Below are 24,420 nucleotides of genomic sequence, written 5' to 3' on the forward strand. Positions count from 1 at the left end.
AAAACTGGATCACACGGGTTCACGATGGCTCAGGGGTAAGATAAACCACGCAAAAATAAATTCTTTGAAAATTGTTCGCTCTTTACGGAGGGCACCTAGGATGTTCTCAATTGGTGAGTGTTTAAATGAAAGGGTGTTTGTACTGTGTGTAAAAGCCTGACCGTATCTGTGATGGTTTACAAGAGGCTTACTCTGCCTTTAACAGCTATTGTATTTTCAGCGAAGCAATAGGGTCCGATATTTAGACGAGACACGTATAATGCCGACGAGTCGAAGACGAGTCGCATTATACTTGTTCGAGTCTAAATATCGGACCCTATTGCTATGTATGATTGTTAAAACCTTCTGGATTAAATTGAATAATGTATTGCACAAAGAATGTTTACATTGTGAACATTTGACTTTTTCAAAAGGATTGATAATATTTGGAAATGATGATAATGTGAACACTGATAATGTTTTAGATTTGATTATTCTTTTAGGAAAATATTATATTTATAAATGTAAACTTCAGGGCTCAGTTCCGCTTTTGAATGTTTTTTTGAAAATATTAAAACAAAGATAATTATTACATTGAAAAGAAATTGAATCTTATCAGGAATAGAAATGTTGAATTTTTGTCAGAGTGGTTACCCTATGCGAATATATATGTTAGGTTATTGACCAAGGCGAAGTGTCCATTTCAGCTTAACTTTTTGTACAGTTTAAAATTGTAGGTTTTTGTGTGAGTTTAGATAGAGCGGACAGCGTCAGATAAACTCTATTTAAACGAGACAGATTAGCCGCGGGTGGAGGAGGAGGATGTTAGATACTTGAGGTAGGCCTAAAGGGATCAGTCGGTTGGCAGGTAGGGAAGAGAGGGTAGTAAAGCAGGATATCAACACTTAGGCCCGTAATTAGGAAGAGAGGGGAGAGGAGGATTTGTGAAAGTCAAGGAGAATAGCCCAGCCGCAATGTCCATGATGCCGGGGGGCTTGCACGTGTGATGCATCAGCGGGGGTCTATAAGAACGGGAGAGCAACACATTGTGGTCAGTCCTTACCAGCGCGGCGCAGCGGGCATATGCCAACTATTTCTTACCAGCGCGGCGCAGCGGGCATATGCCAACTATCTCTTACTGCAATATGGACTTTGAATTTGGAGCGTGGGCGACAGATCTGCCTTTAACGGTGGTTAAAGTTCTCCAGGATGAGGAGTTGAACACCCTCAATGTGCTGAGTAATGTGACTGCCCAGGATTTGGAGGGCCTGGGTCTCAAGCGTGGCCACTACGTAGCGCTGAGAGTAGCAGTGGCGGCCCTGCAAAAGCGAAGCGGGGGAGGGCCACTATCCCAGCGGGTGACTGAGGAAAAAAGCGTGGAACCACTCCAGGGACTGTTAGGCGGCTTGTCACTGCAGCCAACAGGTGAGACCTCCTATCTTTCCATTCTGGATTTTGTGCCGGGGTCGATGGCGGCCGAGGAAGAGGTGACACTCGGGGGAGGTGTCATCCTAAAACTCAACCAGAGACCAAAACTGGACAAAGTCTCCCCCTGCCACTGGATTGTGGCAAACGCACGCATCATGGCGAGGTTGATTGCTGAGAAGCCCGGGTTTGACTCGACCGCCTACCTCCGGTACACAGAGATGATAGGCGAGCTGGGGGCCAGATACTTGTGGCAGTCGGTGCTTCTGTACGACGACGAGTACAGAAGGCGCCAGTCGTCCAGCGGATTCAAGTGGGGAACCCCCAACCCCCACCTGTCCACGGTGATCCTGCGGGACCGGCTCCAGCATGGTGTCCAAGACAACAAGGGCGGCAAGGCTACGACGGCCAGCGGCGGTTCCCGGCAACCAGCGGGACCCAACGGGAAGGAAGTGTGCTTATTGTATACCAACAAAGGCGACTGTCCCTATGGGTCCCGCTGCAGATTCCTCCACGTCTGCGACACCTGCGGCATGGGCCACCCCGGCAAGGACCACAAAGTGACAGCTACCACCTCCCCAGCCTAGGACACAGCGCAGCGAATTGCCGACAAAACGGTAGGCCCCACCTTCAACAGCCCGTTCCCTCAGCTAGATTCCAATAAGTGCAAATTTCTCGGAAATAGTGATTCCATTAATGCTAAATCTCAAATGTGGCACAAGGTGCTAGAAGGCGATCACGACAAAACCTTTTTATTAGATGGCATAAGAAACGGTTTCCGTGTAACAGAAGAGAGTAGGGCAGGCGTACTAGACGTAGAGCAAACAAACCATAGGTCATCGAACGAACACCATAAAGCTGTGGAAAAAGAGCTATTAGATCAGATAGAAAAAGGTTATTACATTGTAGCTAGTAGAAAACCAACTGTGGTAAGCGCTATCGCTGCGATTCCCAAGGATGATGGCAGCATCAGGTTGATCCATGACGCTAGCAAACCCACAGGTAGGGCAATGAACGACTATTCTATACCTGAGTCAGCTAAATTTCAAACCGTATCTGACGCGTGCGCCCTAGCGAAGACAGGGTATTGGTGTGCAAAAGTAGACTTGCAGTCCGCCTATCGGTCAGTATGCATCAGTCCGGACGATTATTGTATGACTGGGCTGAAATGGCATTTCACAGGTGAAAAGAAACCTACTTATCTCTTTGACAGTCGGCTGCCTTTTGGCAGCAATGTAGGGCCGTCACACTTCCATCGCCTGTCGCAAGCTATTCGCAGATGCATGGCACGGAAAGGCATGCCAGGTGTGTTAGCGTATATTGATGATTTTCTTCTGGTAGCAGCTACCAGACAAGAGTGCAATGACATGTTACTGTCTTTAATTAGATTATTGAGGGAACTGGGTTTCAACATTAGCTGGAAGAAGGTGGTGGGGCCTACTCAACGTATCACGTTTCTCGGTGTCGACATCGACACGCGAAACAACACCCTGTCACTTGGAAGTGACAAGTTGCAACAACTGCGGCAGCGACTCCTCCAGATCCGAGGAAAGAAGCGCGCGACAAAAACTCAGCTACAAAGCATAGCGGGGTCCCTTAATTGGGCCTGTCAGGCTGTCAGAGGAGGAAAATTCTTTCTGCGGCGGATACTGGACACGATTAAACCCCTTCAGCAGCAGCGACACAAAGCGAAACTATCTGGCGAATTTCATAAGGATGTACAATGGTGGCTTTCTTTTATGCATGTATTTAACGGCACAGTATATTATTTTCACAATGCAAAACAGCATGTTCATGTAGATGCATGTAATATTGCAGCGGGTGCCTTTTGGCAAGGTGACTGGCAGTACACCATCTTTGAAAAAGACATGCAGGCAGCAAAGGAGCTACATATTAACTATAAAGAAGTGTGCGCTGTGGTGCAAGCAGTGACACGATGGGCTCCGATGTGGTGCGGACAAGAAGTGATTATTCATACCGATAGTACTGTCGCAAAAGCTATCATTAATAAGGGCAGATCGACTAATAAGTATGTGAACAGTCTGCTCCGTAAAATGGCGTGGGAATGTGCAAAAGTGAACTGCAAAATCGCGGCGATACATGTGGCTGGTAGTGTAAACATCATGGCTGACACAATTTCCCGCCTCCATGAGCCCAGACGGCGCGAAGACTTAGTGCGTCTGTTGACATTCTGGCACCGGGGGAGACCCCCCGACATCAACCTGTGTGACCATATGTCTGACCAAGCCCTGTTGTTCCTTGTTTTTCAGACCAGCCGCCCCCATTAGGGGCGCAACTGACGGCAGAAGTGTTGGATTACAGAGCAAGTGCCCTTTTTGATAACACTAGGAAGACTTACCGCACCCACCTTACCTTGTATTTACGTTTCTGTGGGGAGATGGACATAATGCCAGTGCCTGTGAACGAGCAGACTGTTGCGCAATACGCAGCGTACCTAGCCCGACGTTTGAAACCGTCCTCCATCAAGCAATACATCAACATTATTCGCATTCTTCATCTTGAAAGCGGCTTGCCGCACCCATTCAGGGACTCGTGGTACCTCCAGACAACACTTAAGGGCATCGAAAAATGCAAGGGGTGTGCCACTGATAAGAAAACCCCAATCACCCCTGAATTACTACACATAATAAAAAGCCAGCTGGACCTTGAGTGTAGGCAAGATATTGTGTTCTGGGCTGCGTGTTTGGTTCTTTTTTTCGGAGTTCTCCGGAGATCGAACTTGTTTCAGGACAACGGGAACTTCGATCCTTGTAAGCAGCTCACAAGAGACCAGGTGGTTATTCTGGGTACGGGCATGTCAATAACGCTCCAATGGAGCAAAACGATTCAGCGTAAAGAGCGCTCTGTTGAAATTAAGCTCCCGGCAATGTCACTCCATCCCTTGTGTCCAGTGTCTGCCGTGACCGCTGTGTTACCTTTGTTGGGGCCGATGGACCCCAAGGCGCAGGTCTTTCCGATGAAAGCTAGATCAGACTTTAATAAGAAACTGCGCTTGACTACCGCTGTTGCTGGGGGAAACTTCTCCAGCCACAGCTTTCGGCGGGGTGGTGCCGCGTGGGCGTTGAGTTGTGGTGTGCCGGGGGTTGTCAAGGTGATGGGGGATTGGAAAAGCAACGCGTACTTAGGCTACTTAGACCAGCTGCCACAAAAGATCATCTTACAGATCACATGTAGCCCAGGCAACTCCTTCATGTATAACATCACAACAATCCTAAACCTCCCACCTCTAACCTAGTATACTGTCTTTAGTTGGGCTGAATAACGAGTAGTACCTCTAATTTGGGACTTATCACTGCACAATGATATCTCTCATTGTCAGATGGTATTCTCTTGAATAAACTGCCCTCGTTATTTGCCCAAATCAATACATGACTTGGCTATGTGTGATGTATGTGCGCATGAGAGTGATTGCATGTGTGTCAGGTGTATGTGAGTGTGTGCGCGCGCAGGTGTGTGAGTATAACTGTAAGTAATAAGAGGGAGAGAAAGAGGAGTGTCATTTCTTTGGGATTATCGTGTGCTCTTGATTTGCGCCAGGGGGGGGGGGGGGGGCGATAAGTGAGTAGTTTAAGTGTGAGTTTAGATAGAGCGGACAGCGTCAGATAAACTCTATTTAAACGAGACAGATTAGCCGCGGGTGGAGGAGGAGGATGTTAGATACTTGAGGTAGGCCTAAAGGGATCAGTCGGTTGGCAGGTAGGGAAGAGAGGGTAGTAAAGCAGGATATCAACACTTAGGCCCGTAATTAGGAAGAGAGGGGAGAGGAGGATTTGTGAAAGTCAAGGAGAATAGCCCAGCCGCAATGTCCATGATGCCGGGGGGCTTGCGCGTGTGATGCATCAGCGGGGGTCTATAAGAACGGGAGAGCAACACATTGTGGTCAGTCCTTACCAGCGCGGCGCAGCGGGCATATGCCAACTATTTCTTACCCCCCATCCACCCCCGGCATCCACCGTTGTATTTTGTTAGCAATCCGTTGCATGATGTTTTTAATTTTGAGGCAAATGCATGCCTGTTTGTGCCTTCACTTGAAGTGAGGTTGTGCATGAAGCGACTCGAACCTTGTTATGTAATCATTATTCACGGTGTTAAATTTTTGAGTGAGGGCTCCTTGTGTTTGTTGTTAGTGTAACCAAATGTTTGTTGTTTTTTTGTTGTGGACTTATCACTGCACAATGATATCTCTCATTGTCAGATGGTATTCTCTTGAATAAACTGCCCTCGTTATTTGCCCAAATCAATACATGACTTGGCTATGTGTGATGTATGTGCGCACGAGAGTGATTGCATGTGTGTCAGGTGTATGTGAGTGTGTGCGCGCGCAGGTGTGTGAGTATAACTGTAAGAAGTAAGAGGGAGAGAAAGAGGAGTGTCATTTCTTTGGGATTATCGTGTGTTCTTGATTTGCGCCGGGGGGGAGGGGGATAAGTAAGTAGTTTAAATAAGATTTTAGGCAAGAGTGTGTGTGTATGTCTTATGTCTGTCTGCTTCACTTATCCTCTTACCTGTCTGTCACCCTGTCCAATCTTATGGGAGTAGGGGTGTCTTGTATTTTAGTGACTTTTGACTATTGTAGGGTGGAAGTTCAAAAAGAATCTATTATTTGCATTATTACTAAAGAGTATACATTACAAATGATACCACCACCATCATTACCCCCCTCTCGCTCTCTCTCTCTCTCTCTCTCTCTCTCTCTCTCTCTCTCTCTCTCTCTCTCTCTCTCTCTCTCTCTCTCTCTCTCTCTCTCTTTTTTATTTTTTATTTATCAGTATTGGAATTTGCATGTGATGTTATGCTCCGGCCATACTTAAGTGAACGATATGTATGTCCGTCTGTCGGTTAGGTCCTAATGTTGTATGTCTTGTATACTTGCCATTTACATATTTATTATACATGTTGAAGGATGAATGAGGATACATTGTAGACGGATGCATGTTATGGATTAAAAGCCCCACGATGATGTGCTTGGCAAATACAAAAACAAAAAACAAAAACCAAAAAATACAATAGCGATGATATAGCTGTTCTGACCTTGATTTGTTGTTCCAAACTTACAAAATGACAGTTTTTGCGTCGATGCGTTGATCTCAGGTTTTGATAGCAGAGGCCGTTTCTTATGCGCATTAGTTTTGCGCTGGCGCCACACTAACTTTGGAAAAAAAACTCGATTTGACAACACAGCTGTTAAACAGCTTTTTATTAGTTCATTCGTATACAACAACAAGTCGCGTAAGGCGAAAATACAACATTTACTCAAGCTGTCGAACTCACAGAATGAAGCTGAACGCACTGCAATTTTTCACTAAGACCGTATACTCGTAGCATCGTCAGTCCACCGCTCGTAGCAAAGGCAGTGAAATTGACAAGAAGAGCGGGGTAGTAGTTGCGCTGAGAAGGATAGCACGCTTTTCTGTACCTCTTTTCGTTTTAACTTTCTGAGCGGGTTTTTAATCCAAACATACCATATCTATATGTTTTGGGGATAAGGAACCGACAAGGAATAAGATGAAAGTGTGTTTTTTAAATTGATTTCGAAAATTTAATTTTGATCATAATTTTTATATTTTTAATTTTCAGAGCTTGTTTTTAATCCAAATATAACATATTTATATGTTTTTGGAATCAGAAAATGATCAAGAATAAGATGAACGTAAATTTGGATCGTTTTATAAAAATATTATATTTTTTTTTACAATTTTTAGATTTTTAATGACCAAAGTCATTAATTAAATTTTAAGCCACCAAGCTGAAATGCAATACCGAAGTCCGTCGAAGATTGCTTGGCCAAACTTTCAATCAATTTGATTGAAAAATGAGGGTGTGACAGTGCCGCCTCAACTTTTACAAAAAGCTGGATATGACGTCATCAAAGGTATTAAAAAAAAACATCCGGGGATATCATTCCCAGGAACTCTCATGTCAAATTTCATGAACATCGGTCCAGTAGTTTGGTCTGAATCGCTCTACACACACACACACACACACACACACACACACACACACACACACACACACACACACACACACACACACACACACACACATACATACACCACGAACCTCGTCTCGATTCCCCCCTCTATGTTAAAACATTTAGTCAAAACTTGACTAAATGTAAACAGAAGTTTGAGGTTTTTTTTAATTTTGAACAAGACTACTTATGAAGAAGACCAAAACACATCAACAGAAAACTAGAAACAACTGAAGAACTAGGCCGGATGCAACAAGGGGAGGAGAAGAGAACAGCTAATCCGTACAACGCGAGCAGACGGCAGCGACGTTTTCAGTTTGGGTGAATGGCATTTATACTTGTCTCGTAATGAAGCGAATTTGTCAACCTCAGTTATAAACGACTACATGAATGTTAGTGCCATGGGTTGTACATCAATACTTCAGAGGGGAAATGGGGTATTTAGTGTGGAGTTACGAGATAAGAAAAACCGAATGCGAAAGTTTGTGTCAGTCGGCAACTGAGCTCACACATGCACACACAAACGGCTGTTCCGTTTTACTCCCCTGTTTGTACGACATCTTTCGACTTTGGGCATTTTGTGGTGTTTAGGGACAGAAAATAATTGGTTTAGTCCTGTTTCATCGGGAAGTTAGCATGGGGAACATGAGATTTATTTGCCAGGTGCTTGTCAATGAAAACTCGTGAAAATGATGACAATAATCTTTGTCATCATTTTCACGAGTTTTCATTCACAAGCACCTGGGAAATAAATCTCATGTTCCCCGGGGAATAAATCCCCGGTTACCATAGTTGCAGGAAGCCCTATTACATGGATAATCAAAAGCAAACCCAATAGAAACGCTCGAGGATTCTTCGGCTCTTTTCATTGGCGTTTCCCCAGACCTAAACAGACGACACTGCTTCGCCAAGTTCCAAATACGAACTGGCAAATGTAAACAAAAAACAAAACTACCTCATCAAAGGTCATACATTTATGCTTTATCGCAAACAAATGAAACCTATCGATATGTTTTATCTTCTCACAATGTCATGGAGTGCGTGTATCTCTTTGGAGAAACACGAACATCAAGTTTTAAGTCAAACCAATTGACCCCTGACACACACATTTTGACCCGTGCACAAGACGTTGTATCGATAAACTAAGCGCAAATAAAAAAATAATGATAAAAAAGCAAAGAACATAGCAACAAGAAATGAAGACATCTGACAACGCCGAGCAAGCAGAATGACAAGTCTAATGAAAAACAGAGAGGCAATGAGAAACAAGATCGCGATTATCTTTCCTTCGCGGCACGACGCAAATCGTTTGTGTCCTTTGACCCAATTCGTGCAGTGCTGCACGATGCAAATCTTCTGTGACCTTTGACTCAACGTAGCTTCAATATTCGATTACTAATATTTACCACTGAAAACCGAGGGGTGGAATACCGAGAGGGGCAGGGTGGTAGGGCGATGGTGAAATGTAATGAAGAGACACGTGTAGCAATAAGAGAAAACCGATTCTGCAATAACACAAACACGAACAAAAAACCCAACACTGACCTATATGAATATTTAATCAATAATATGATCGTCTGCGTTGCAGGTGTGCAAGTGAAGGGTTGGGAGGGGGGGTAACTTGATCATTAATTTGTGTGTGTCAGTGTTTGTGTTCATGGACTGATTGTGAGGGAGGGTGGGGTGGGGTGTGTTTCAGGTTTTGGTGTGGGTATGAAACGAGCAAAACAATACCCACACCACAAAATCTTGGAGGCAAAAAACACTCGCCGTCGCATCATTTTGTCCGCACAATATTATATGCACCAACAACCGGAAAGAAAGGTGACAATGGAAAAAGACTCATCTTTGCTTCCTGCGATTCCTTGCCCCCGACTACGTCGCACGATAATCCACATAACAGATCTGTTGTGAGATGGTCAACGCTGACTGTGCAAGCAAATCACCTCGTTTGAAATACGACAATCCCATCGCTCGAATGCAACATGTGGGCACTATCGTCTCAAAGGCGCTTACTGTTGGTTTCACACACCACTCTGTAGTCGGAACCTACAGAACTTCGCATCCTCAAACCTGACATACTTGTCTCAACATTATAAACTCAAATCACACACAGTAAGTTGCTTTCGCACGCCAGCTTTAAACAACGTGCTGGGGCCCCGAACATGCATTATAATAACAGAACTCGCGTGTCAAACCATGGCTCCCTGTGTTGATTTTTCACTTAATGTTGAACCACCAAAATGATGACAAAAACGATGTTTGATGGTTTCTTGCCAGACTAGCTTTTTTGTCGGTCCTCGGGGGGCATATCGACTTTTGTTTCATATTTATTGACCGCGGCCTTCGGCCTTGGTCAATAAATATAAAACAAAAGACGATATGCTCCCCCTCGGACCGACAAAAAAGCTGGTCTGTCAACACCCCATCAAACATCTTATATTATCTTCAAAGCTTCATCTTTGGCGGGAAGTGATGTCTGAAGAGGTTGATTCACGGGTATGTGTGTGTGTGTGTGTGTGTGTGTGTGTGTGTGTGTTTGTGTGTGTATGTGTGTTCATGCGTGTGTCTTTGTATGTGTGTGTTTGTGTGTGTGTGTGTGCGTTAGTGTTTGTGTGTGTGTACGCATGCGTGTGTGTGTGTTGTGAGTGTGTGTTGTGTTCATGCGCATGTATGTGTGTGTGTGTGTGTGTGCATGTGTGTGTCTGTTCACGTGTGTGTGTGTGTGTGTGTTTGTGTGTGGAGCAGGGTATATGTGTCAGTGGATCTATGTGCGTGTTGTGTGTTTAAGTGTATGCGTGCGTGCGTGCGTGTGTTTGTGTGGAGGGAATGGGAGGTATGGTGTCTGTGGATCTGAGTGTGTGTGTGTGTGTAAATGTATGCGTTCGTGTGTGTGTGTGTGTGTGTGTGTTGGGAGGGGGTCGGGTGTTGGGTGGGGGTTAGTGTGTCTATGGATATGTGTGTGTGTGTGTGTGCGTGTGCGTGTGTGTGTTTGTGTATGTGTGTGTGTGTGTGTGTAAGTATATGCGTTCGTGTGTGTGTGTGTGTGTTGGGAGGGGGTCGGGTTACGGGTGGGGGTTAGTGTGTATATAGATCTGTGTGTGTGTGTGTGTGTGTGTGTGTATGCGTGTGTGTGCGTGTGTGTGTGTGTGTGTGTGTAAGAGATAAATATAGAGTGAGTAAGAGACAGAGGTTGAGAGAGTGTGTGTGTTCGTGTGTGTGCGTGTGTGTTCGTGTGTGTGTGTGTGTGTGCGTGTGTGTTCGTGTGTGTGTGTGTGTGTGTGTGTGTGTGTGTGCGTGTTTTGTGTGTGTGTGTTTTGAAAAAAATGTGTATATATATCAGCGTCAGAAACATTGCAAGTACCGAATGTTACATGTGAAACGAAAAGAATCTCAGGCAGCACAAGCACACATGACTTTGATACTGATATTTCCAACAAGACGACTTGAATTGATCCTTATAATTTATTATCCCTTTTCTGTTTACAATTTCATTGTTGTAACTGGTTTTTTTTAAACTTTTGACACTAATCAATAAAACATTGCTCAACTTCACGTTTGAGCTTCATCATATGTGACCCTCCACCACGAAATGAGTCGCATGTCACCTCGCGCGGTTCTGCGCTAGGCTTGATATAAGTCCGGAGAGTGTATGGTAACAGCGTGAGGGTCACCTTAGGCACAGGCTTATAACTCAAACAGTTTTCGGTCTTTTCCAAAACGGGTTTCACCACTGGATAGAGCATAAAAAACTCTAGGAAAATGTAAAAAATATGAAAATCATGCAAAGGTGACATGCGACTCATCCCGTGGTGGAGGGTCACATATTTATTTTTAGTTGATAGGACGATTATTAGGGGGTGTGGATTGGAACTGGATTAAAATCGACTACAATTTTCCTCACTACGAGTAGTGTTGCTGTCTTCTCTCCCGTTTAACCGTTTGCAGGATCTTGGATCGTAATGTCCCTTCAAACAATTTGTGTATCCGGGACTCCGCCATGGAGAGTGATGACGTCACTAGGGGCAGCTCGTGGTGTTGGCCTGGACCTGGCCGCTACAGCAGCGCTGTGCCGTCCTTTCGTACGGCACAGTCTTGCAGCAACCGTGTGTCGTTGAGTCGTAAGGCTCGGTCCAGCAGCAGCGTTGTGTTGTGATGTTGTAGGGCTTGACACCACAGCAGCGGTGTGTCCTGTAGTTGTAGGCTTCCGCTCCACAGCAGGAGTACCCCGATCCACCCGTCTTGACCTGGTTTTGACAGCAACTTTGAGAGGTGTAGTCATAGGACTGATCTCCACAGCAAGCATGGTATCTTCCTCCTCCTGACACGACTTTGTAATTGCAGCAACCGTGTGACGTTCTGTTGTAGGCTTCAGCCACACAGCAGGAATACCCGAACCCACCCGGCTTGACTTGGTTTTGACAACAGCTCTGGATTGTGTAGTTGTACGACTGATCGCCACAGCAAGCAGTTTTGGCTCCTCCTGACACGACCTTGTAACTGCAGCATCGTTGTGTACTGTAGTTGTATGGCTGACTACCACAGCAATTGGGTCCTCCCGGCTTGACTTGGCCGCCGCAACAGGCGTGGTCGGTTCCGCCTGGCTGGATTTTACCTGCACAGCACGTGTGGGTCAGGGTGTTGTATGTCTGGTTGCCACAGCAGCGGTGGTTCGTTCCTCCCAGCAGGACGTTCTTTTTTTCGCAGCAGTTGTGAGTCTTGGAGTTGTAGGCTTGTTTTCTGCAGCAACGGTAATCTCTTCCTCCAGGTAGAATTTTCCCGATGCAACAGGTGTGGGTGGTGACGTTGTACGCCTTCTTGCCGCAGCAGCCATGATTCGTTCCTCCAGGCACGACTCTACTTGTGCAGCAGTTGCTGGTCGTTCGGTTGTAGGTTCGAGTCCAGCAGCAGCCGTGTGTGAGGTAGTTGAAGACTCGATCCCCGCAACAGTAGTGATTGCTTCCACCGGCCTTGAGCTTTCCTCCACAGCAAGTGTGTGTCGTCCTGTTGTAGGCCCGTGTTGAGTTGCAACACCCCCCGGTTCTCGTGTTGTAGGACTGGTCGCCACAGCAACGATAGTAGTACGATCCACCCGGTCCCACTTTCCCTGCACAGCATGCCTGTGTCCGGTAGTCATACGTCTTGGCTCCACAACAACGGTGGTAAGATCCACCCGGCTTGACCTTGCCCTCGCAGCAGCTTTCATTTCTATAGCTGTAGGGTTTGTTCCCGCAGCATCTAAAGTAAGGCCCACCTTGCTTTACGTTGCCGTTACAGCAGGTCTGGTTGCTGTAGGTGTACGTCTTGCTCCCGCAACATCTGCTATCCGGTCCACCTTTTTTGATCTGGCCTTCACAGCAGGACTGATTACTGTAGCTGTAAGTCTTACTCCCACAGCATCTTCTATCCGGTCCACCTTTTTTGACCTGGCCTAAACAGCAGGACTGATTGCTGTAGCTGTAAGAATTACTCCCACAGCATCTCCGGTCCGATCCACCTTTCTTGACCTGGCCTTGGCAGCATAAACGTGTGCTGGGGTTGTAAGTCTCGTTTCCACAGCACCAGTGGTTGATCCCCCCTCCTGATCGCAGCTCTCCTCCGCAGCAGTTGTGTTCACGTTTGCTGTAGGGTGTTTTAGTCTCAGCTCCGCAGCAGCCGTGAGTCCTTTTCGGGTAGGTCTGGTTTCCACAGCACAGGTGGTTGATCCCCCCTGACAGCAGCTTCCCTAAGCAGCAGGTGTGTTCATATTTGCTGTAGAATTGTTTAGTCTCAGCTCCGCAGCAACCGTGAGTCTTTTTCGGGTAGCTCTGGTTTCCACAGCAGCCGTGAGACCTGTAATGGTAGCTCTGGTTTCCGCAGCAAGCCCAGTTGCGCCCACCACCCAAGCCCACGTGACCGTTGCAGCATTTCTGTGTCTTGTAGTTGTATGTCTGGTTGTTTCCGCAGCAGTAATGATCCTTTCCGCCCTTGACGACCTGTCCGTTGCAGCAGTCCTGCGTCAGGGAATTGTAGGTCTGGTTGCCGCAACATCTGTAGTATGTTCCACCGGGGAAAATTACGTCATTGCAACACGTGTGGGTTACACTTGACAAGACCTGGCCGCCGCAACAGTCCTGCGAGTAGTAATTGTAGGACTGGTTGCCACAGCAACCGAAGGATTTCCCACCAGGGAGTACGGTGCCGTTGCAGCATTCGTGTGTCCTCCATTTGTAACCCTTGGATCCGCAGCAGCGGGTATTTCGTCCTTTCACGACCTCGCCGTCGCAACATTTATGACTGGAGGAGCGGTAGGCCTTGGTCCCACAGCACAGGTACCCGACTCCGCCTTTTCCGACCTTGCCGCTGCAGCAGGTTTGGTTCTTGTAGTTGTAAGGTATTGCTGCGTTGCAACAACGCTTATCTGAGTCCATTTTGTATGTTTGGTTTCCACAGCAGTAGCGGTTGAGACCGCCTGGAAGCACATTGCCAGCGCTGCAGCAGGTGTGTGTTCTGTAGTCATACGTCTGGCTTCCACAACACCTGTGAAAAGACCCACCTGGCACGGCTTTTCCCAAACAACAGGTGTGTGAGGCGTAGTTGTAGACTCCAACTCCACAGCACCTGAACTGTGTTCCACCTGGCTGGGCTTTTCCTCCGCAGCAGGTCTGAGTTCTAATGTTGTACACCTGAGTTCCACAGCAGGTGTGGTTGGTTCCGCCTGACTGAATTTTGCCTCCGCAGCAGGTGTGTGTCGTTCTGTTGTAGGGCTGAGATCCACAGCAGTACTGTGTCCTGTAGTCGTAAGGCTCGTTGCCGCAGCATCTGTGATAGGCGCTGCCTGGCTTGATGGTGCCGCCACAGCAGGTCTGAGTCGAGCGGTTGTAGTGTTGACTCCCACAGCAGCTGCTGTACGTTCCTCTCTCTGTTGCTGTGCCGGCGCAACAGATCTGAGTCCTGTAGTTGTAGACATCAGTTCCGCAGCAGCTGTGGTTAGTTCCGCCTGACTGAATTCTGCCTCCACAGCAGGTGTGTGTGGTTCTGTTGTAGGTTTGCAATCCACAGCAACTCTGCGTTCGATAGTCATACATATCAGTTCCACAACATCGGTAGTATGTTCCGCCTGGTTTCAAGCTTCGTCCACAGCAGGTGTGTGTGGATCTGTTGTAGGTTTGAGATCCGCAGCAGCTTTGCGTCCGATAGTCGTACATCCCTGTTCCACAACATCGGTAGTACGTTCCCCCTGGATTGATGGCGCCTCCACAGCATGTCTGGGTCAAGCGGTTGTAGGCTTGATTTCCACAGCAACTGCTGTATGTTTCCCTGTCTCGAGCTGTTCCGAGGCAACAGATCTGAGTCCTGTAGTTGTAAACCCCAGTTCCGCAGCAGCTGTGGTTGGTTCCGCCTGACAGAATGTTGCCGCTGCAACAAGTGTGTATTGTTTTGTTGAAGATTTGAGTTCCACAGCAACTTTGCGTTAGATAGTCGTACGCTCCAGTCCCACAACATCGGTAGTATGTTCCCCCTGGACTGATGGTACTGCCACAACATGACTTGGTCAGACGATTGTAGGCTTGACTTCCACAGCAGCTGTTGTTCGTTCCTCTCGCTGTAACTTTGCCCAGACAGCAGATCTGAGTTCGGTAGTTGTAAGCCCTAGTTAGGCAGCAGCTGTGGTTGGTTCCGCCTGACAGAATTCTACTGCTGCAGCAAGTGTGTGTGGTTTTGTTGTAGGTTTGAGATCCACAACAGCTTTCCGTTCGATAGTCGTACATCCCCGTTCCACAACATCGGTAGTATGTTCCGCCTGGTTTCACGGAGCTCCCACAGCAGGTGTGCGTGACGGAGCTGTAGGTCTGATTCCCACAGCAACTATTGTGCGTCCCTCTGTCTCGCGGCGTTCCACCACAGCAGATTTGTGTCCTGTAGTTGTAGACTCGGGTTCCGCAGCAGCCATGGGACGTGCCACCGAGCTGGACTTTTCCACTGCAACAAGTGTGTGTGGTTCTGTTGTAGGGCTGAGTCCCACAGCAGTACTGTGTCCTGTAGTCGTACGTTTCGTTGCCACAACATCGGTAGTATGTTCCACCTGGTTTCACGGAGCTCCCACAGCAGGTTTGTGTCAAACGATCGTACGTCGTGTTTCCGCAACAACTGCTGTAGGTTCCCCTTTCTGCAAGTGTACCAGCACAACAGATCTGAGTCCTGTAATTATAAACGTCAGTTCCACAGCAGCTATGCGACGATCCGCCTGTCAAAATCTTGCCAAAGCAACAGGTGTGTGTATAGGAGCTGAAGGTCTCGTTTCCACAGCAGCTGGTGTGCGTCCCTCTCTCTCGGGGTGTTCCTGCACAACATATCTGTGTCCTGTAGTTGTAGACTTTGGTTCCGCAGCAACTATGGGACGTGCCACCTGTCTGGACTTTACCACTGCAGCAAGTGTGTGTCGTTTTGTTGTAGGGCTGAGTCCCACAGCAGTAGTGTGTCCTGTAGTCGTACGGCTCGTTGCCGCAGCATCTGTGATAGGCGCTGCCTGGCTTGATGGTGCCGCCACAGCAGGTCTGAGTCAAGCGGTTGTAGGGTTGACTCCCACAGCAGCTGCTGTACGTTCCTCTCTCTGTAGATGTGCCGGCGCAACAGATCTGAGTCCTGTAGTTGTAAACCCCAGTTCCGCAGCAGCTGTGGTTGGCTCCGCCTGATTGAATTCTGCCACCGCAACAGGTGTGTGTCAGTGTGTTGTAGGTGTGGGTGCCACAGCAACCATTGTTGGTTCCCTTTTCTTGTAGCGTGTAACTGCAGCATAAGTGTGTCGTTCTGTTGTAGGCTTGCGATCTGCAGCAACTTTCAGTTCTGTAGTTATAGGTCTGACTGCCGCAGCATCCGTGATTCGTTCCGCCTGGCTTGATGGTACCTGCACAACAGGTGTGCGTCAAACGGTTGTAGGGCTCACTGCCGCAACAGCTGCCGTCGGTTCCCTTTTCTTTGAGCGTGCCTGCACAGCACAGGTGAGTCCTGGTGTCGTAGACTTCAATCCCACAGCAGCCATGGAATCTTCCCCCTGACTTGACAGAGTTCCCGCAGCAGGTTTGTGTAGTCGTGTTATAGGCCTGGGACCCACAGCAGCCGTTGTTTGTTCCCTTTTCTTGCAGTTTGCCATAGCAGCACAGGTGTGTCCTGGAATCGTAGACCTCATTGTCACAGCAACCATGAGAGGTACCGCCTGGCTTAAGGGCAGACCCACAGCAAGTGTGAGTCAAGCGGTTGTAGGTCTGGTTTCCACAGCAACTGCTGTACGTTCCCCTTTCTCTAGCTGTGCCGGCGCAACACAGGTGAGACTTGTAGTTGTAGACCTCAGTTCCACAGCAGCGGTAATCTCTTCCACCTGGCACGATGTTACCTCTGCAGCAGGTGTGCGAGCTTGTATTGTAGGTCTGAAGCCCGCAGCAACCGCTGTTTGCCACCTTTGCGTGAAGCGTGCCGTAACAACATGTCTGCGTCAAACTGTTGTAGAGTTCGTTGCCACAGCAACCGCTCAGCGTTCCTTTAGGTCTGGACGTCCCTGCGCAGCAGATATGAGTCAAGGCGTTGTAAGCCTCAGTGTTGCAGCAGCCATAGTTCCGTCCACCTGGCTGCAGTTTGCCCATACAGCAGGTGTGTGTCAGGTAGTTGTAGGTCGTGGTTCCGCAACACGAGGAGGAAGTTGACTTCTCTTGAAGTTTGCCGCCGCAACAAACGCGTGTCCTGTAATCGTAGATCTCAGTCCCGCAACAGCCGTGGTATCTCCCACCTGGCTTGATGGTACCTGCACAACAGGTGTGCGTCATACTGTTATAGGGTTGTTTCCCGCAGCAACCGGTGTTTGCTCCTCTCTCACGAAGTGTGCCGTTACAGCATAGGTGTGTTTGGTAATTGTAGGTGTCGGTTCCGCAGCACCCCTGGTTCCTTCCGCCAGGCTTGATGATATCTCCGCAGCATGTTTGTGTCATGTAGTTGTAGGTTTGGTTTCCACAACAGCCGCCGTAGGTTTTTACATCTCGAAGCGTTCCATTACAACAACTGTGTTTGGCAGTGTCATAGACTTTGCCGTCACAGCAGCCGTAATACCGCGTTCCACCTGACTGGATTTTACCCCCGCAGCAGATGTGAGACACTTGGCTATAGGTCTGGTTCTCACAGCAGCCTTCGTAGAGAACCATTGATTTCAGTGTGCTTCCGCAGCAGAAGTGTGTCCTGTTGTTGTAAGCCTGGTCACCGCAACAAGTATTGTTGGTTGAGTTCAGAGCTTGTGAACCACATGATGCACCTGCAGAAACAAGGGAAGAACAAATAAGTCGCGTGAGGCGATATCAAAACAAGTAGTCAAACCATTGGCCTGAACCTAAAAACAGTTGTAACCGTGTGCCGAAACACTACGATCACCTCGGGAAGCGAAGTGCAATCAAACAGGATTGAAAATGTTAGGGCTAATTTCTTAGCCCTACAAAAACTGTTATGCAAACCCGAAGGTTTCCATGAACATACAGACAATCGGAAACCACCAGACCCCATCACAAACAGAATTCTACAATCCACTGGTGTTGACTTTTAAAGGCCAACAACTCGGGTGCAGAGTCTGCTATGAAAGGAGCGGTAGCCTCCCCTGTCACACAGTCAACACTGAAAACCTGGGAGCAGCCATCAGCAAGTCTTGACACGCGTGAAAACTCGTGAAAAGGATGACAAAAAGATAACTGTCTATCTCGAAACACTGTTGTTGCCTCTCAAACAATTTTCAGAACGCCTTTAGTCCTGTTATGGCTTTTGACGTCAGCGATTCCACTTTAGATCAATTAGTCAATGTTGACACTCCGACCTCAGAAACATAGTCAATTTCTTTTTGTATCACCTTTTTTTTAAGAAAAAGGTTTCTTCTCTTCTATCCGACACAATGCTTATAGTAAACCCTCATGATGTTAAAAAAAAAGACATTTCGTTGTTTAATGCACTAGCAGAGGACAGCTATATAAATACGCTTTCGACGTGGTTTAGCATTGACCGGGGCATTTCTTTTAGTCATTTTATATCAAGGGAAGTAACATGGTATATCAAGGGAAGTAACATGGTATATCAAGGGAAGTAAAATGGTATTTTATATCAAGGGAAGTAACATGGTATTTTATATCAAGGGAAGTAACATGGTATATCAAGGGAAGTAACATGGTATATCAAGGGAAGTAACATGGTATTTTTTGTTGATTAATGCACAAGCAGAGGACAGCAAAACACGCTTTTACGTTTTGTGTTTTTGTGTTATTCATTATTTTTTATGTTTAATAATTCACGCTGTTTTTTTGATAAAAATGTTGCATGTATTTTGTTTTCTGTACATATTCTTCAATGGGCATGAAAAAAGGACATCTTAAAATGCTTGTACACTTTCAGAAGTGTCCACATTTGTGACCCTCCACCACGGAATGAGTCGCACATGATTTTCTTATTTTTACATTTTCCTAAAGAGTTTTGTTATGCTCTATCCAGTGGTGAAACCCGTTTTAGAAAAGAGCGAACACTGTTTGAACACTGTTTGAATTATGTGACTAAGGTGACCCTCACACTGTTACCAGACACTCCCCGGACTTATATTAAGCCTAGCGCAAAACCGCGCGAGGTGACATGCGACTCATTTCGTGGTGGAGGGTCACATTTATTATTTGGCCAAATTCCCTCATTTAGTGACCAGTTCTGAAGAAGAAGTCAAATATGATATGTCTTTGTATTTTTCTTATTTAGGAAATGATAAGGAATACAATGCAACCATAAATGTGACCCTCCACCACGAAATGAGTCGCATGTCACTGACCTCGCGAGGTTCTGCGCTAGGCTTAATTTAGTCCGGGGAGTGTCTGGTAACAGTGTGTGGGTCACCTTAGTCACAGGCTTATAACTCAAACAGTTTTTGCTCTTTTCTAAAACGGTTTTCACCACTGGATAGAGCATAAAAAACTCTTTAAGTAAATGTAAGAAAATAAAAATCATGCAAAGGTGACATGCGATTCATTTCGTGGTGGAGGCTCACAATTATTTGAATCTGATAATATATTGATGGTTATACATTTTCTCAGAGTATTTACAAACAAATTAGATAATTCATTATTCCTTTATTTAGCTTCCTAGCTGAAATGCAATCACAAAGTCTGCAATCGGTCAAAGATTGTTTGATCAAAATATAAACCGATTGGATTAAAAAATAAGTTCACCTCAAGCAGCTCTAATGTTTTGCAGAAAAACACACCAAAAAACAGGAATGTGACTTTGTCATAGACATTTATACAAAAAGAAAAGAAAAAGGGTCACGGAATATTAATTATCTTGAAGAGTTTTCATGAACGGTTTCATGACGATTTGTCTTGTAATTTATGTAGTAAACATATTCACCCCCACCCTTTTTTCGATTCCCTTTCTCTCTAAAAATATTATGTCCAAACTTAAATAAATATCAAAAGCGTCTGGTGTGAAACTGCCATCACAACATTAGGGCGGTTCTTCTTCTTCTTCTTCTTCTTCTTCTGCGTTCGTGGGCTGAAACTCCCACGTACACTCGTGTTTTTTACACGAGTGGAATTTTACGTGTATGACCGTTTTTTTACCCCGCCATTTAGGCAGCCATACGCCGTTTTCAGAGGAAGCATGCTGGGTATTTTCGTGTTTCTATAACCCACCAAACTCTGACATGGATTACAGGATCTTTTTCGTGCGCACTTGGTCTTGTGCTTGCGTGTACACACCGAGGAGAGTCTGCACACAAAGTTGACTCTGAGAAATAAATCTCTCGCCGAACGTGGGGACGAACTCACGCTGACAGCGGCCAACTGGATACAAATCCAGCGCGCTACCGACTGAGCTACATCCCATGACAGAGTCGCAACAGCTTAGCATCAAAGCTAGCAAGATGATTCTGCTTTGGACAGATTATTGAGAAGTCTTTCTTTCAGCAGACTTAAGTTCCTGGATTTGTCGTGCATTACATTTTTTTTTTACATTTAGTCAAGTTTTGACTAAATGTTTTAACATAGAGGGGGGGAATCGAGACGAGGGTCGTGGTGTATGTGTGTGTGTGTGTGTGTGTGTGTGTGTGTGTGTGTGTGTGTGTGTGTGTGTGTGTGTGCGTGTGTGTGTGTGTGTATAGCGATTCAGATTAAACTACTGGGCCGATCTTTATGAAATTTGACATGAGAGTTCCTGGGTATGAAATCCCCGGACGGTTTTTTTTCATTTTTTCGATAAATACCTTTGATGACGTCATGTCCGGCTTTTTGTAAAAGTTGAGGCGGCACTGTCACACCCTCATTTTTCAATTAAATTGATTGAAATTTTGGCAAAGCAATCTTCGACAAAGGCCGGGGTTTGGTATTGCATTTCAGCTTGGTGGCTTAAAAACTAATTAGTGAGTTTGGTCATTAAAAATCGGAAACTTGTAATTAAAATTATTTTTTTATTAAACGATCCAAAAACAATTTCATCTTATTCTTCGTCATTTTCTGATTCCAAAAACATATACATATGTTATATTTGGATTAAAAACAATCTCTGAAAATTAAAAATATAAAAATTATGATCAAAATTAAATTTCCGAAATCGATTTAAAAACTATTTCATCTTATTCCTTGTCGGTTCCTGATTCCAAAAACATATAGATATGATATGTTTGGATTAAAACCACGCTCAGAAAGTTAAAACGAAGAGAGGTACAGTAAAGCGTGCTATGAAGCACAGCGCAACCGCTGCCGCGCCAAACAGGCTCGTCACTTTCACTGCCTTTTGCACTAGCGGCGGACTACGTTCAGTTTCATTCTGTGAGTTCCACAGCTTGACTAAATGTAGTAATTTCGCCTTACGCGACTTGTTTATAAAATTCAAGTTTTTGTCATGTACAGTTTGGAATTATCATCATTTGAATAGCTCTCGAGTGACCGGACCAAGAAATCTTTCATCCAAATTTTTTTTTTCTTTTTAATTAAGTTTGAAATACAAAATGTACGATTTATATTTGTCAAGCTTGAATATAGTAGTAATAGCAGTTGTTGTCAAAGAAACTGTGGCTAATCCGGCGGTGACGCATTACGCGAATACAGGTACCAAGCAGGACATTGTTAAACCGGGATCTTACACCAAGAAACGTAACATGCCATGCGGGCGTGCTGACCTCAATCGAGTTATTTGCCAAAGTTAATTTCGATATATCGTCTGTTTAAAGCCACAACCATATATCTCAAAATATTTGATTTTTCAAATTTTATATTTTCTGATAGAGCGTAATATAACTATTACAATGGTATTTTTCTGAGTCAAAAATATGACATAACATCTGAGTTATAGAGGATATTTGGTTTATGCGCTAAGCTTTCACCCTCTGCCTTTCAAAGTCACAACCACACACACAGAAGCACGCTGTTTTGATTTTGAACTGAAGGCATGGGTTACAGCGTGTCAGTGCCCAGCCACAAGCCTATGTTTCACCAGCACAGGCTTGTGGCTTTGGTGAAATGGGATAAACTCTCACCCTTCCACCTGCCACAGTGCAACAAGTGCCTGATAACACCCTGTGGTTATAGCTACACCGGCTAGGAGGGGCCTGCTCTGGTGGTAAAAAGGGGTCATAGTGCCAGAGCCTGCTTCTTGCTTTGAGAGCAGTCAGCTGTCAGCAAGGAGTGGGAAGTTTACAACCCAACATCTGGAATCGCTCTGTGAGTCCAGGATAAGGGAACTTCCCACGCAACAGATACAATTAATATCAGAATGACTATCAGAATACTGCTGTGTACAATTTCACTTTGCTCTGGAATTTTCTTGAGGAAAGACTGACTTGTGACTATTGTGGAGAAACTTCAGATTTACACTTCTTCTTGTGGTAAGTATCAGTTAAATGAATGTTAACTTCAGTTAAATGTTGATAAAAGTGTTGATACTGTCAGTACACGTGTCAGTTAGTAATCATTATGGTTGACATGTGAAATGTTCACATTGTGATGTCTAGCCTAGAAACAATGTAATGATTGATTAATATTCTATTTCATTTCTCACCCGATGAAGAGCGGTGATCAATCCTATACACTTTGCACTTGTGTAGGAACCTTTTTGTCAAGTAATGTTACACTTACTTTACTGAAATGCTATTTTAAATTTGTTTGTTTGTTTGCTTAACGCCCAGCCGACCACTAAGGGCCATATCAGGGTGGGCTATTTTAAATTAATGTCTGTCAGTGTCAGTGTATTAAATGGTAAAAACATGAAACTTCCAGAAAGGAGATGTATATCTGTTTTTGATTAACACTTCTCTCTCCCTCTCCCACTCTCTCTCTCTCTCTCTCTCTCTCTCTCTCTCTCTCTCTCTCTCTCTCTCTCTCTCTCTCACTATCTCTCTCTCTTTCTCTCACTATCTCTCTCTCTTTCTCTCTCTCTCTCACTATCTATCTCTCTCTCTCCCTCTCCCACTCTTTCTCTCTCGATCTCTCACTATCTCTCTCTCTCTCTCTCTCTCTCTCTCTCTCTCCCTCCCACTCTTTCTCTCACTATCTATCTCTCTATCTCTCTTTCTCTCTCTCCCTCTCCTACTCTTTCTCATTCTCTCTCTCTCTCTCTTTCACTATCTCTCTTTCACTATCTCTCTCTCTCTCTCTCTCTCTCTCTCTCTCTCTCTCTCTCTCTCCTGTTTGTCTATCCTAATTCAAAAGGAATTGATGACTGCCAGCTGAGTATCTTCTCCAGGGAAAATATTTACTTTCTCTCTCAGATATTCAGGTTTAAGACAATTGCTTTTCTTGTTTTCTTCACACACACACACACACACACACACACACACAAACACACACACACACACACACACACACACACACACACAAACCAACCTTGATTTTATTTTATTTGATGTTTTTCTTTGTGGTCTAGGCATTTGCTGAACCTACCTAAAAAAAACAATGGATGAGGACACATGGTCAGAGTGTGACGAGGACATTTTTGTCAACATCATCACTGACACTGCAGACCCTTTGCCATCACAAAGTACAGGTATTGCTGCATTTTTTTCAAAGGCGTATTTCTCAGAAGGTGCTTTAATTTACGCCAAATTAACATTTTTGTTTGGGGAGCTAAACATATATAATTATCAGTAATTTGTTTTAACAATAACAGATGGAATACAGGTATTGTTTATGTGCAAGCATTTTATTTATTGTGGTAAAGTTGACCAAGCAGCAGAAAAGATGACGAAGAGCACATATTTGTTAATACAGCTTGTTTTGTCCAGCAGTGAATGACAGAACTTGCTTGCTTGCATTATTCCAGCTGGAATTTAAAGATTAATTTAATTCTTTATGTACAGGTGGCGATAACGAGGGGCTTGCTGCTGCAATTGGAGAGAGTCACAGCCAACACTCACTACAAGGTCCGTCTTCACAACAAGCGTCTTAATCGCCATCTGACCAACAATGGGATGGAAAAGTGCCCAGTTTACGCAGACGGGAACTGTTTCTTCAAAGCAGCGTCTCTGCATCTGCAACCCCATGATACTGTTTCCTTGAGGGCAGCTCTGTGTCAGCACCTCAGGCGAAACATTCAACATGACATCAGCTTCTTCACCTGCACTATGACTGACGAAGCCCTCGCACAGATTTATGCCATGGAGGAAGGTGGTGTTTGGAACACAGCAGCCAATGACCTCTTTGTTTGTTTGTTTTTGCTTAACGCCCAGCCGACCACGAAGGGCCACATCAGGGCGGTGCTGCTTTGACATAATTTATAACGTGTGACGCCGGACCAACCAGTCCTAGCACTAACCCCATAATGCCAGACGCCAGGCGGAGCAGCCACTAGATTTCCAATTTTAAAGTCTTAGGTATGACCCGGCCGGGGTTCGAACCCACGACCTCCCGATCACGGGGCGGACGCCTTACCACTAGGCCAACCGTGCCGCAATGAGCTCTTGCCCTTGGTACTTGCAGACTACAGCAAAAGAAGGGTGAAAATATTTTCAAGCCGTCGACACCAGAGTATTGTGGACATCTCACCCTCAA

The 24,420-nt window shown here is 45.6% G+C and overlaps 1 protein-coding gene across 1 annotated transcript; it reads right to left on the reverse strand.

The window, feature by feature from the left end:
- Positions 1 to 11,190: 11,190 nt before the first annotated feature.
- Positions 11,191 to 17,322, reverse strand: LOC138950378 (fibrillin-2-like). The gene has a single exon (XM_070322119.1). The coding sequence runs from the start codon at positions 17,194 to 17,196 to the stop codon at positions 11,416 to 11,418; it is 5,781 nt and encodes a 1,926-aa protein (XP_070178220.1). The 5' UTR covers positions 17,197 to 17,322; the 3' UTR covers positions 11,191 to 11,415.
- Between the last annotated feature and the right edge of the window lie 7,098 nt (positions 17,323 to 24,420).

The sequence above is a fragment of the Littorina saxatilis genome, linkage group LG16 (genome assembly GCF_037325665.1).
Source record: "Littorina saxatilis isolate snail1 linkage group LG16, US_GU_Lsax_2.0, whole genome shotgun sequence".
In the NCBI taxonomy this organism is placed as follows: Eukaryota; Metazoa; Mollusca; class Gastropoda; order Littorinimorpha; family Littorinidae; genus Littorina; species Littorina saxatilis.